This window comes from Giraffa tippelskirchi, chromosome X (assembly GCF_054371585.1).
Source record: "Giraffa tippelskirchi isolate mGirTip1 chromosome X, T2T-mGirTip1v1.2.pri, whole genome shotgun sequence".
NCBI lineage: Eukaryota > Metazoa > Chordata > Mammalia > Artiodactyla > Giraffidae > Giraffa > Giraffa tippelskirchi.
The window spans coordinates 82539622-82555202 of NC_137289.1; the positions used below are offsets into that span (position 1 = coordinate 82539622).

Sequence of the window (15581 nt, forward strand, 5' to 3'; positions counted from 1 at the left end):
CCTGAGCATTTACCCTAGACCAGGATTTCTCAACCCTGGCAATATTGACATCCAGGCCAGCTAATTCTTGATTGGGTGGTGGGGAGCAGGTTGTTCTATTCATTGTAGGATGTTTAGCAGCATCCCTGATTTGTGTATTCCAGTAGATGCAAGTAGCACCCCCTTCCACCAAGATGAGACAATCAAAATGTCTCCAAACATTGTCAGATATTCCTTAGGATTGCAAAATAGCCCCCACTTGAGAACCACATTGCTAGAGAAATGAAACTTAAGTTCATGCAAACCCAAGTTCAGGCAAATACCTAAACCCAAATGTTCATGAGTGTCTTGTTCACAATTGCCAGAAACTAGAACAACCCAAATATCCTTCAATGGAAAAAGGAATAAGAAAACAATGCTAAGTCCACGCAATGTATTACTACTACTACAGCAAAAAAAAAGGTGATTAATATGCACAATAAATTTAATGGACCTCAAAGTTATTATGCTGAGTGAAAGTCACTCTCAAAATGTCACACAATGTATGGTTCCATTTACACAGCATTCTTGAAAAGTCAAAATTATAAGGACAAAAATGTAGATCAGTGGTTGCCAGAGTTAGGAATGAAGGGAAAATGTGGCAAAGGGATAACAAGAGTGAGTTTTAGTGGGTAGTAGAATCCTTCTGTATACTGACTATTGTGGTGTTTACATGTACTATAGCTTATAGAACTGTATACCAAGAGAAAGAGCCAATTTTATTGTATGTTCAAAGTAAAAAAAATGAATTTACTTGGCTGCATCAGGTCTTAGCTATGGCCCATGGGCTCTTCCTTGCAGCGTGTAGGCTTCCCTCTTTAGTTGTGCCTCACAGACTTAGTTGCCCCATGGCATGTGGGATCTTAGTTCCCTGGTCAGGGATTGAACCTGTGTCCCCTGCATTGGAAGGCAGATTCTTAATCACTGGACCACCAGGGAAGTCCTAAATTTTTTTTAAATAAGAAGTTTTTAAAAACCTGGGACATAAGGTTTTTGAACATTATTAAGGGAAGCTGTGATTCCAGGAGCTGCTATAGCCATCTTGTCTTTGATTATGTCAGTGGTAATGAACTTTGGAACTGCCCCTCTCAGGACTTCTTGCTGTGTAAGATAATATTTCCCTTATACTTAGGAGATGTGGCACATATATACAATGGAATACTATTCAGCCATAAAAAGAAAAAAATGAAATTACCATTTGCAGCAACATGGATGCAACCAGAGATTATCATATTAAGTGAAGTAAACAAAGACAAATATCATATGATATCACTTATATGTGAAAGCTTTAAAAAATACAAATGCAAATGGATAAAAAAGCTGTGGTACATATACACAATGGAATATTACTCAGCCATGAAAAAGAATGCATTTGAATCAGTTCTAATGAGGTGGATGAAACTAGAGCCTATTATACAGAGTGAAGTAAGTCAGAAAGAAAAAAACCAACACAGTATATTAACGCATATATATGGTATTTAGAAAAATGGTCACGATGACCCTATATGCGAGACAGCAAAAGAGACACAGATGTAAAGAACAGACTTTTGGACTCTGTGGGAGAAGGCAAGGGTGGGATGATTGAGAGATAGCATCCGAACATGTATATTACCATATGTGAAATAGATCGCTAGTCCAGGTTTGATGCATGAGACAGGGTGCTCAGGGCTGGTGCACTGGGACAACCTTGAGGGATGGGATGGGGAGGGAGGTGGGAGACAGATGGGGACACATGTACACCCATGCCTGATTCATATCAATGTATGGTAAAACCACCACAATATTGTAAAGTAATTAACCTTCAATTAAAATAAATAAATTTAAAAAAATACAAAAGAACTTATTTACAGAACAGAAATAGACCCACAGACACAGAAAAAAAAATTACAGCTACCAAAGACAAAAGGACAGGGGAGGGATAAATTAGGAATATGGGATTAACATATATATATTACTACATATAAAATAGATAATCAACAAGGATCTACTCAATATTTTATAATAACTTATAGTGGGAAATAATCTGAAAAAGAATGGATATGTGTATAACTGAATCACTGTACTGTACACTTGAAACTAACACAACATTCTAAACCAACTATAATATAAAATAAAAATTATGGAGAAGGAAATGGCAATCCACTCCAGAATTCTTGCCTGGAGAATCCCAGGGATGGCAGAGCCTGGTGGGCTGCTGTCTATGGGGTCGCACAGAGTCGGACACGACTGAGGTGACTTAGCAGCAGCGGCAGCAGCAAGGAGCCCTCTGGCAACTGAGTAGGGCTCTTGGCCTGTGGAGACATCCCAGCTGCTCATGTTGGAGCAGTGTCAATTCTGAAATGGGATAGTACTATCGGGTGATGACTAGTCTGTGGAATAATACATCAATCTTCACCAGCACCAGCAATGAAAACATGCTGCTGTTTTCTTTTCGTACTGAGAAATGATGTCTTAGTAACATGAACACATCATAATTAAGTTCCATTAAGCATCAATAAAGAATACATAAACAAAAAAAATAAAAATAAAAATTAAAGATACAAAATTTATTGTAATCTGTTACAGCAGCAATAGGAAACTATTAAATAATACAGTCACCCAGCTGGTATGTGACAGAACTGGAATATTGCAAATAGGTCTGCTGGACTCCAAAATCAAGGCTCTTTCTATCACTATGGAAATGTGGTGCTTTTAAAGAAATGGTGGATGGGACTTCCCTGGTGGTGCAGTGGGTTAAGAATCCACCTGCTAATGCAGGAGAACACAGGTTTGGTCCCTGATCCTGGAAGATCCCATATTCCATGGGGCAATTAAGCCTGGTGCCGCAACTACTGATCCCACGTGCCCCAGAGCCCATGCTCTGCAACAAAAGCCACCACAATGAGAAGCACGTGAACTGCAACTAGAGAGTAGGTCCCACTTGCCACAACTGGAGAAAGCCTGCATGCAGCAACAAAGACCCAGTGCAGCCAAAAATAAATAAATATATATTAAAGAAAAGAAATAGTGCATGCAAAAGTGAAAAGTAAAAAGCTACAAGAAGAAGAGCTTGGAGCTGATTCTGTGTTCTGCAATATGACCTCTTCTACATGGCCTGTTATTTTTCATTTCAATAAAGTTATTTGGATTTAAAATAATCTTTTCAAGTAATTGCTAATACTTCTGGCTAGATCTAAAGGTCATTAGTACTTTAGAATGAATTAATCTCAGTTTTTTATTATGTGGTGCTAATAACTGCAATGAAGAAATTGAAATTTTGATTGGGTGAGGGTGAAGCAAATAATGCTGAAGTAATGGCAGCACTTCAGTTTACAGACAGACCTGGGGGCTAGGGGAAGGGCTTTGACAGTGTAAAGCTGGGGGCTGTTCGAGGGCAATAGATACAATATGCCAAAGACTATTTCAAACTTTTTCAGAGAACTGCCTGCATGGAAGTTTTCAGATTTAAACTGCATGAGATCCTACTTATACTAGCAATTTCATTTAAACCTTGTCCTCAAGAACCTTGCCTTTCACACCTTACTCATCACTCATTTCCACAACTAGTGGTCACATCTATAAAAAGAAGCATTAAGCAATTCACAAATTTGACTAGGGCTTACTGGCTCTAGTCAAATTTGTGAAAGCAGCAGCCCAACCTCTCTCATCTCTATTTGAATTTTAACAGGGCCTTGAAAGCCTCCCCCAACAGAAGGTTTCTGGCTTCTTTGTTTTGCTTTGGTTTTGTCTGGAAGGTTTTGAAACCTCACTGCATGTCTTTCTCAGAGGTCAGTCAAGGCTCCAATAGGAAAGAGGGATGGCCAGCCAAGCAGATACCCAAGTGATTTTATTCTTCTACTTTCATTTCTAATCTTATTTTCATACCCTGAATAATCCCAAGGATTTGAGAGGGAAATAAAACTTAGTTTTTCCTTACAAATAAGTTTAAAACCCTTCCTTAACTTGCATAAGTGTTTGCTATGGGAATATATTTTGGGTGGGATCCTCATACACACTATTGTAGAGGACTCCCCAATTGCTAGAAAAGCTCTTGTCTCCATTTAGCTCATTTAGGGTAGATAATCTATAAAGAAAGTATTACAGGCTATGAAGGAAAGGAGGACAATTATATTCCTTTGCTTCTTATCCTCACTAAAAGATACAGCAAGAGGAGTGAAGTCTGAAGGAAAAGAGAGATTTCTTACCTCACTCTTAGTGAATGTGTGGTACTGCCTCCAATCCTCCTCCATTGTTGATTTAAAAACAAAAAAAGACACCTAAAACCACAAGGTAGTTTGGAACTTCTGGTAGAGGAGTTGGATGATATAACAAAATAGACACTGACAAAAAATTCTTTTTTTTAGAATACTATAATTGTAAAGTTGAAGGCACATCCTTGGCAGAAATATGATCAATTACATGCTTATGGAAAAACAAACTACCAAAATATCTTGACTACAGTAGATGATTATTGCACAACATTGTCCACTGCTGTTTTGGGTATTAAACAATCAATGTTCAACAATGGTTAATTAAACATTTCTTTAACTAAAACCATAAGGTTGAGACGCCTGGTTTTGGCTATAAAAGGCATTTATTATCAATGCCATTACAGAAGCTCTTTTCACTGAAGAACAAGAATTCATGCTTTTATACTTTATCTGGTTATCCATACCAGATAAACTTTCAGAAAGACTACAGAAAGTTAGTGTAAAAATAGCTAATAATTTGGCATGAATCTAAATTTTTTATATTTGGTAAAACAGTATTTTTAAAATATAGAAAAGAAACAAAAAAATCTAAAAGGAGTGAGTCCAGAAATGTTTTTATTCTTATTAAAACAACCAGTAACCAGATGCCTCACCCAAAGAAAATAACAGAGTAAAATAAATATTAAGGAAAATAATTTTAAAGCAAGATCCACAAGTAATGGAAAAAATTCTCTAAGAACATACATTTTTGATTTTTAAGCTGTGTATATAAAAGATATGGACACTTAAATTTTTGGAAACATTTTGTCTACAATGCAATTTTAAGTATTCTTAACAAGGAATACATCCAATAGAAGAATAACTTTTAAAAAGTTAAAGCAAAATATAAAATTATTTGTTCACAAGGCATCAAATCTAATACTCTAAAATGTTGATACTAAACTAGGAAATATAACATTTCTATTGTCACAACTGACAACCATACTTCTTTAGACTATGACACTAAATAGTTACGTTTTAACCTTTGAAATTTAAAAGGCATCTTTGGGTATTTAAGATAAAAGATGCCCCTTAGTTGAGTCTGAATCAGCACTGGATATGAAAACATCCTTGCTATCATCAGACTGAGGGCATGGTTGCTGAATGAATACAGAAGAGTGACAAAGGAACAACAAAAAACTAACTTCAAATATTCTAATATCAAATTCAAATATAAATCCATTTCCTTCTATATGGTAACATGTGTATATGTGTATAATACGAGTAAACACAGATGCATATGCACACATTTATAAAGTTTGTTCTCATTAGTAAATAATTACCTAAAGCTAGTTACTAACTGAAAGCAGTGTTTTTGATCCCCTCCATATATCACCTCTCTCTTTGGTGACTACAGATGCTCTATGAAGTTAATGGGAGCTCAGAATTGCAAGAGACTTGTGGAAGAGAATTCAAAGGTAATGACAGATATTTAAAGCAGGATTCTTTCAAAACGGCATGTTTTCTATTCTTGTACAAAAGGCTAAATTATGTTCTTGATTTTTCTCAGATTATATAGGCTCTCTTCTCATTGTCCTATGACGTGCATCTCTTGGCATGTGGGGCCAAATGGACAACTCTAACACACACATGATAATAAAAGTAGTAACTGGCTATGTTCAAGTGCTTCAGAGAGATAGGAATGAGAATTGAGGGGAAAGGTGTCTCTTTTTTCAAAAGTCTCTATTATACATTTTTTTTTTTTGTATTAGCTATTTCTTCTAGAAGAAACAAGTTATGGTATGATGGACCACTGGATTTAAAATAAGAAACAAGTATTAAAATTCAAATTGAAAGCATGGAAGATGGCATAGGCATTGGTCTAAAAAGAGCCTAGACATACAAATTCATTCATACTTCATTAAAATTGGTTTGCTTTTCTAGATTAAAAGCACCTTCATCACATTTTAGTTCTCTCTTTAAGATAGCTGAGATAAAAATGACATGTTTTCCAAATCTGAAAAGTCAATGTGGAATTATGTTGTAAACTTTTTGAGTCTGTATGAAAGAACAGAGAAAAAGGAAGTTGGGGAAGAAGAAACCCATCCCCTACTCCCACATGATTTGACTCTGCTCTGTAAAAACAATTTTTAATATTTATTACTGACCTCAAGGGGATATAATAACTACTATTTATTGAGTATAAATCTTATGTGCTAGGCATTGAGTTAGCAGCTTTACATATGACAATGGGAATAGATATTAGGAACTTTGGAGTTTTTTTCACTTACATATTCTGCATCTGAAATCCACCTTGCAGTTAACAACTTAATTTAAATAGTCATACAAGTACCAGACCTCTGACCAATGTATTAACTCCAAGGCACTCACAGGGCAATTTCTAAATTTATATGCCAATGAGAAGCCCATAAATCTGTCAATCACACTAACTAGCAAGTGCAAATATTTAAACTACAGACAAATATAGATTTGGCTGAAAGGTATCACAACCTAGGGAAATTCTCATTTCTGTATTACAATTTACTACAGTTTTTGGAAAAAGCAGCTTAGTGTAATGGCATTATTTTAAAGTCATTTTGAGAGATTATCTAAAACAATAAGACAATTAAAATCTATTAAATTATAAATATCAGCTAATGTCTTGTCTTCTCTCCAAAAAGGACAGATTAAGTGAATCCAGGTTTTCATTCCAATCTCAAAGAAGGGCAATGCCAAAGAATGTTCAAACTACCACACAACTGCACTCATTTCACATGCTAGCAAAGTAATGCTCAAAATTCTCCACACCAGGCTTCAACAATATGTGGAATGAGAACTTCCAGATGTTCAAGCTGGATTTAGAACAGGCAGAGGAACCAGAGATCAAATTGGATCAAAGAAAAAGCAAGAGAATTCCAGAAAAACATCTATTTCTGCTTCATTGACTACACTAAAGCCTTTGACTTTGCGGATCACAACAAACTGTGGAAAATTCTTAAAGAGATGGGAGTACCAGACCACCTTACCTGCCTCCTGTGAAACCTGTATGCAGGTCAAGAAGCAACAGTTAAAACCAGACATGGAACAATAGACCGTTCCAAGTTGTGAAAGGAGTACATCAAGGCTATATATTGTCACCCTGCTTGTTTAACTTATATGCAGAGTATATCACGTGAAATGCCAGGCTGGATGAAGCACAACCTGGAATCAAGATTGCTGGGAGAAATACCAATAACCTCAGATATGCAGATGACACCACACTTATGGCAGAAAGTGATGAGGAACTAACCAGCCTCTAAATGAAAGTCAAAAAGGACAGTGAAAAAGCTGGCTTAAAACTCAATGTTCAGAAAACGAATATCACGGCATCTGGTCCCATCGCTTCAGGGCAAATAGATGGGGAATAAATAGAAACTGTGACAGACTTTATTTTCTTGGGTTCCAGTCACAGACTGTAACCGTAGCCATGAAATTAAAAGACACTTGCTCCTTGGAAGAAAAGCTATGACCAACCTAGACAGCATATTAAAAAGCAGAGATATTACTTTGCCAACAAAGGTCCATATAGTCAAAGCTGTGGTTTTTCCAGTAGTCATGTATGGATGTGAGAGTTGGACATAAAGAAGGCTAAGTGCCGAAGAATTGATGCTTTTGAACTGTGGTGTTGGAGAAGACTCTTGAGAGTCCCTTGGACTGCAAGGAGATCAAAGCAGTCAATCCTAAAGGAAATCAATCATAAGTATTCACTGGAAGGACTGATGCTGAAGCTGAAGCCGAAGCTCCAATACTTTGGCCATCTGATGCGAAGAAATGACTCACTGGAAAAGACCATGATGCTGGGAAAGATTCAAGGCAGGAAGAGAAGGGGACCACAGGGGATGAGATGGTTGGATGACATCACCGACTTAATAGACATGAGTTTGAGCAAGCTCTGGGAGATGGTGAAGGACAGTGAAGCCTGGCATGCTGCAATCCATGGGGTGCCATAGAGTTAGATGTGACTGAGTGACTGAACAACAGCAATAACAACAAAGTAACTTTATAACCAGTATATGTTAAAGATGGTAGTGTCAATCTTTGAAAAAAAATTGTAGAAGTGGCACAAAATCTTAAGTTCCTAAAATGAGGCTGACAGACGATACTAAGAACTTATAGCTGAATTCAGCAGGAGTGAACTGAAAGATTACACAGAGCTAGGGAGTCACTGAAGGAACAATCTGATGTATTTTTTATAACAGTGGAAAGATGGGAAGCAGGGAACTATATATGCCCTTAAGGTCTTTGAGCTACAAGATAAAGAAACAAAGAAGGTACCGGAAAATTTGTCAGTTACTTTTGCCAATGAGAAACTATCTACACTTAGCTCACTTGAAAGAACATAACAAAAGTAAACACACTGGGGTATCTAAGAAAGCAACCACAATGACAAAGATGCAGAGAGAGTAAGAGGGGAAGAAAGCCTGTAATAAATAAGGCACATCTATTTTTAAACAATTTCTATTGTCTTCCTTCAAAAACTAGATGTTTTATATAGTGCATTGAAAGCCACTGCTCCCCAATCTGGCAGGCAGGGAGAAGGGCTCAAGAATCTCAAGATTATGCACTCAAATATTACAATGTTTAATTATCTTTTCTTGAACTTTTTTTTTGGTCAAATAAAAAATTATTTATGACTTCAGCAGCAATTCAGCATCTTCAACTGTAGAACTTGTAAACCTCACTGCTCTACCTTATCTGTTGCTAGCGAAAACAAAAAAAAATACTGGAATTTCATTTTCAATAAAGCTGTGTTCTGAGCTGATGCCCTGAAAAAGATATTTTTGCCATCAGACAAATGCAATTCAAATAGGTTCCCTAACATGAGAGCATGAGACCAACATAAAGCCTTGCAATATTTTAAAAAGCTAAAGTGATCATGAATACTGTGTCAGTGCAGGACAACATCATCTAGCAGCATTCTCTGGGGCCTGTTACAATGCACTGTCGTCATCTTCCCTGCAGTCTCCGACCAGGAGTGAGTGCTTGTCAGGTTCACTGGTACCAACGCTGTTTAGTGATCGTTTGTCAGACAGTAGTGAGTTTATGGAGGCTCTGCTGTAATTAACAATTCGGTCCAGCAAACCCAGTTTAGGAGAATTTCTTGAGGTATCATCTATTCCAACATGAACACTTATTTCTGAAGGACTTTTCTGTCCCATTTGGTTTCGGGCATGTAGTTCATAATTCTCGTAAGTTGGTTTCCTGTAACTGGAAAGATGCAAAAGTATACTAGTTTGAAATAATCAAATGTGAACCAGGCGCTTGTTACATTCAAGAATGAAAAGAGATTTGGCTAGTATGAAATGTATAAAGGTGGTCCCTGCTAGGAAATTAGCTCAAAAAGGAGTTGTGTGAGGTCACATTATCAGAAATCCTACTTCTCAGAGCCAGTGCACTAGATTTTACACCCCTCAGTGCTTGTGGTTGCTCTGTATAGACTACACAAGGTGATAATTACATAGAGTTAATATTTATTATTAAAAACAGTTTGGGCTTATCATTAATCAATACAAGAATAAAACCTAGCAAGACTGACTGTGGGTGATAAAAGGAATACAAAAGAGAAGCGTGAGCATGTCATCATACTTACAGTTTAAGGAAGAGTGAAGAAAGTACTACTGAAACAGATGAAGCAGCCATTGCAGCAGATCCCATCCAGGGCTGCAAAACCAAACCAATGGGCATAAAAACTCCTAGGAAATAAGTATGGATTAATTAGAGCAGACAGTACTAAACACATTACCAATGTGTTCCTAATACATATACACAAATCATTCCTTCCTCAATATTTAATCAGCCATTTATCCTTCTGTTGGTACAGATTTATGTCATTGCCAATTTTTCACTAACACAGTGTTGCTGTGAACATTCTTGAACATGTCTCCCTGTGTATGTGTTTGAGAACTTCCCTAGGGTACATACCTAGAGGTGAAACAGCTGGATTATAACATGGGCACACCTTCAACTTTAGGTAGATGCTTCTCAGTTGTTCTCCAAAGTGGCTATACCAGATTACAAACCCTCCAATAGTATTAGAGTTCATATTCTACAAACTTATCTACACTTGGTTTTGATAGACATTTTAAAATTTGTTCAAATGATAGGGATGAGAAGACTTACTGTACTTGTAGTTTTTTATGTGCTAATCTGTATTTTTATACTTTTTCTACAGTGACCATATATTACTTGCGTAATTTTTCAAAAATAACTTGCTCCATGAATTAATCTCCCTGGATTTTGACTGTTCTTTTACTGTGTCCTCTCTGTATCTGTGTTTCCCTGTTGATAAACAGCTTTGTAATTGTTCTCATGTTCTTCAGGTTCATCTTTGGCTCTCTAATCAGAGAGAACAAAAAGAAAGTGATAACTATTTTTCTTTCTTTTTTAAAAAAATTATTTAATTTGTATTTATTTTTGGCTGTGCTGGGTCTTCATTGCTGTACATGGGCTTTCTCTAGTTGCAACAAGCAGGGGCTACTCTTCACTGCAGTGCACGGGCTTCTCATCATGGTGGCTTCAGTAGTCAAGAAGTGCGGGCTCCAGTAGTTGTGGCTCACAGGCTTAGTTGCTCCACGGCATCTGGGATCTTCCCAGACCAGGGAAGACTGAACCCTGAATTGGCAGGAGGATTCTTAACCACTAGACCACCAGGGAAGTCTGATAACTATTTTTCTCATGTTACTGTTAACACCTACCAAGCCCCTAAGTAACAGGGATGATCAGATGCTTATTAAATAATTCTAAGATGCTTTTTTTGGGGTCATATTCTTTCGTTCAATCTCTCTCTCTCTCACACACACACACACACCTGGCTCCCCAACCTAAAAAAAAACTGTTGGTTATTAAAACATTAAGGAAATTCTCTGTATGTTATAATCACAACAATGAAACAAGACAAAACTGATACAGAGTAAAAAGGATCAGAAAGACATGTACAAACTAAAATACCAACAGTAGTTGTGTTTGGGTAGTGAGATTAAAGGTAAATTTATTCTCTTCAGCAAAAAAATAAATGACCAAGTAAATAAGCACATATGGAGAAAGAGATGAAGCAATGTGGCAAGATATATTAACTGTGAATTTAGGTGAAGGGTATACAGATTTTATTATACCATTTTTTCCCCTTATTTTTGTAGGTTTGAAAATTTCAAAATACAAAGTTGGAGGGGAAAAAAGGTAAAATAAAATAAACCTGTCTGAATGAGTATACATTCTAAGGCATAATGAAAATGCTGAAAATTTAAATTACTGATTTTCCCTGATAGCTCAGTTGGTAAAGAATCTGCCTGCAATGCAGGAGACCCTGGTTCGATTCCTGGATTGGGAAGATCCGCTGGAGAAGGGAAAGGCTACCCACTCCAGTATTCTGGCCTGGAGAATTCCATGGACTGTATAGTCCATGAGGTCGCAAAGAGTCAGACATGACTGAGTGACTTTCACTTTCACTTTAATATTATCTCTCACCATACCAGCAGGCTACATACAAAACTGGGCTCAAAACTAGTAAGAAGAAGACTAAAACTTCCAATATGGTAGGCATCTAATGACTTCAGGAAAAAAGCAATACAAGTTAACCGTCACATACCAGCAGCTATGGGAATTCCAATCAGATTATAAATTAGAGCAAAGACAAAATTTATCCGAATCCTCTTGACTGTCTTCCTTGATAAATCAATACTTGCCACTACATCCAGAAGATCATTCTGAGAACAGAAATATTTATGATATTAGCAACAGATTCTAACTTAACTAGTAACTTGTATTTGATACCATGTATGACGAAGATGATGTGTACCTTAGGGAAATATGTGAATTAACTCAAATCTCAAATACTGCTAAAAATTTGAGTCAGTCTTGGAAGAGGTTTTTCGGACTTTTTTTCTCAGGGTTCTGAAAACACTTTTAAGGGTGTATGCTGGTACAGGGACTAAATCCCACTAAAATAACTTCAGCAAGTACTTGCTTTAGATAATTGTATTCTATGTATATTCCTAAATTTAATTCTTCATTTAGAAGCTTGTCATTCTCATTTGCTCCCCTGAATTGAGAAAGTCTGGAAGTAATTACTAAGACTTCTCATACTCCCATCTTGAATTCCCCCTTTCTCAAAGGCCAGGAGGATGGGAATTAGAAGGACAGAATCATTGTGTTCAATATACAACATTATCTCTGACCATGCAGAGCAGTCTCACACTCCTCAAAGGTCAGGACACCAGACTTACCCTTATCAAAACCACATCAGCTGCTTCAATGGCTACGTCTGTGCCTGTGCCAATAGCAATTCCAACATTAGCCATCGCCAGAGCTGGGGAGTCATTGATTCCGTCTCCTACCATTGCTACCCGTTTCCCCTCCTCTTGAAGTTGCTTCACCTTAGCAACCTTGTGGGAAGGTAGAACTTCAGCAAACACTTTAGTAATGCCAACCTACATGAGGAAAAACAAACTCCACTCATTTCAAGAAATATTACTGAGTACCTGAAATATAGGGCTTCCCTTGTGGCTCAGTGGTAAAGAATCTGTCTGCCAATGCAGGTGATGCAGGTTTGATCCCTGGTCTTGCCTGAGAAATTTCATGGACAGAGAAGCCTGGTGGACTACAGTCCATGGTGTTAAAAAGAGTCAGACATGACTGAGCGACTTAATAACAAAAACAGCAAAGCCTAAAATATAACTGTTATATTTTATATAAAATATATATTATTTTATACAGTGATTTTTATATACATAACGATGGTTCATCATTTTCCACCTACCAGATGTCCAAATTTTAAAATATTAGTAATAGCTAGGGATAGTAAGAATACAGGGAAATGAGCTCTCTTAGATACAGTTGGTGGGTGTGTAAATGTGTACTGTCATTTTGGAGGGCATGTTGCAGCATCTATCCAAGTGTGCATGTCATTTGGTTAAGGAATTCCACTCCTGGCTATATTTTGGACATACTTGTACATGTATAAAAAGATGTATGTTCAAGGATGTATATTACTGCTTTAGTTGTAACAACAAAATTTTCAAAAGCACATAAATTATTATTTTCTATTAGAGGAATGGTTAAGCCAATTATGATACATTCACACCATGGAATTCAGTGCAATGATGTAGAAAGAATGAAGTAACTTTATATGTTCAGACACGGACAAATCTCCATGGACGTGGACAAGGCATACATATTATTATCTGAAAGAAAGTAAACTGCTAAACAATTTGTACAAAAATGATCCAATTTATGTTGAAAATACCAGAACTATACATCTGTATATGAACAATAAGTATATGAGAAAGTGAAAGGGGAGAGGGCTGGACAGGGAGCTTGGGAAAAGGGTGACAAACTTTTTACTTTATATCTTTCTGTATCTTTTTTATACAAGACAGTATTTATATATTACTTGTATTAGTCAATAGAAGAGTGGAGAAGGCATTCCAAAGTAGAAAAGACTAACATGAGAAAAGTTTTAGAGGGAAGGCAAATGTGGGGGGTCAGCAGCAGGAAAATGCTATGGAAGAGATGGTTCGTTCTATCAGTGGTATCCAGGATGGACTAGAGAGGGTCATGCGTGGAGCTACTGCTGTACTTTAGGCATAAGAGGATGAGAGCCTACCTTAGGCTGGCAGCACTGGTAGAGACTACAAGCAACATTTCAAAGGAAGCATCAACAGAAACTGTGTACAATGTCACTAAGCATCTCATGAACTAAGCAAATAGCTTTTTACTTATAACAGTTCCAAAAAAAAGCGCAAAGGCTTTCCTGTACAGACAGTATGCCAATTCTTTTTTAAGGAACCAGGTATGGCCACTCAGAGATAATGAAAATAATAGGTAGTACGAATTCTTTAGCACCTGAAGGCAAGAAAGAAAATGTAAGTGAAGAGTTAGAAGTTAACACATACTCCCACCCCAACTACTAAGTAAACCCATTACCTGAGAAGCAATAGATCTAGCTGTTTTACTGTTGTCTCCAGTCATCAGAACTACTTCTAAGCCCATAGATTTCAGAATATGGACAGCCAGTTCTGCTTCAGGCTTCACTGTATCAGCAATAGCTATCAAACCGCACAGCTCATCTAATATAGGAGCAGAAGAAAATAGAATTTGGAATATGGTGAAAGTAGAATAATATTATGACTTAAAATTTCAGAAAGAAATGATTTTTGTTAAACAAAGTTGTTCAGGGTTTAGCTTAACTCAAAATACCCCCAACACCACACAACCCCATAGTAAGCCTCTATTCTTGGTTGTGAAAATTTCAGAGTGAGGTAGGGGTTACTAATGAAGGTAACAATAGGAAAATGAAAATAAACTTTACTAAAAGACTTACTTTCTTCCTTTAGAGAAGTATTGCCAAGAGCTCCAAACACTTCAGCTAATTTAAATGCCAATAAAACTGAAACCTAATACTTTCTTCCTTTCAAAGGTGAAGGGTTGGATGAAAACAAAACTGGCATTTTATACTGGGGGAAAAATCACTGCAAGTAGCTGTTTTATTTCAAAAATGAAAGTAAATGGTATTTTCTGCTTTTCCCTGGACCTAAAAAGGCCATAGTAAGATACTGCCTTCATACTTAGCAAAGATTATAAATGTTAACTAATTAATCTCACAGCTACAAACTTACCCTAGGAAATAATTTAATAAAAGCCAGGCAAATGCAAGAAAATTTTAAATTAATCAGTAAAAATTATGTATTGCTGACATTTTTATTTTGCATTCAGGCTGCTTTTGAATAACCCTCATAGTTCAGATGTCTCTCAAAAATACACAGAAAACAATTGAGATCACAACACTGAGTCACAGTGTACTTAAGGAAAACCTTACCATCAACTGCTACCAGTACAGCAGTCCGACCTCTTCTCTCGTGTTCAGTCATGGAATCATTTACATTGTTATTAATGGCAAGACCATTTCTAATCATCCACTCCCGGTTGCCAATGAGAACTTTGTACTGCTGAGTATTAAGAGCATCTGAAAGAAAGTACAGAATAAACATTTAGTGAACTTGTTTAATATTTATAACAACCCTTTAGGGACATTCTTCCTCTCTAACCTTGTAGTTACTACATTGTTTTTTTTTTTTTTTTGGTAGAACATAGCCTATGACAGTGATTTCCAAATGTTCAAGGAACATACTCTGTTCTTCTATGCTTCTGGGCCTTTGCACATGTTGCTGCCTCCATCTGGAGGTCCTCACCTCTCCTCTCCAAATACCATATTGCATCATATTCCTTAAAAGCTAGTTCAAGCATTACTTCTTGGTGATGCTTTCCATTCAACATATCCTTATGATCTTCCATGGCAACTGAGTAAAGTTAAAAATATTTAGTGTACATCAGTACAACCATCAATGGTTAGATAAGAAC

General features: G+C 36.8%; 1 protein-coding gene across 9 annotated transcripts in view; it reads right to left on the reverse strand.

Moving 5' to 3' along the window:
• Positions 1-4805: 4805 nt before the first annotated feature.
• Positions 4806-15581, reverse strand: part of ATP7A (ATPase copper transporting alpha) — a 149007-nt gene continuing 138231 nt past the window's right edge. For all 9 annotated transcript variants that reach the window (XM_081563562.1, XM_081563561.1, XM_081563559.1 and 6 more), the window contains 6 exons: positions 15040-15186; positions 14148-14290; positions 12449-12652; positions 11812-11929; positions 9817-9919; positions 4806-9434 (listed from right to left, as the gene is read on the reverse strand). In XM_081563562.1, coding sequence (XP_081419688.1) covers positions 9158-9434; positions 9817-9919; positions 11812-11929; positions 12449-12652; positions 14148-14290; positions 15040-15186 — 992 coding nt within the window. In that variant the 3' untranslated portion in view covers positions 4806-9157. The remainder of the gene's footprint in view (positions 9435-9816; positions 9920-11811; positions 11930-12448; positions 12653-14147; positions 14291-15039; positions 15187-15581) is intronic.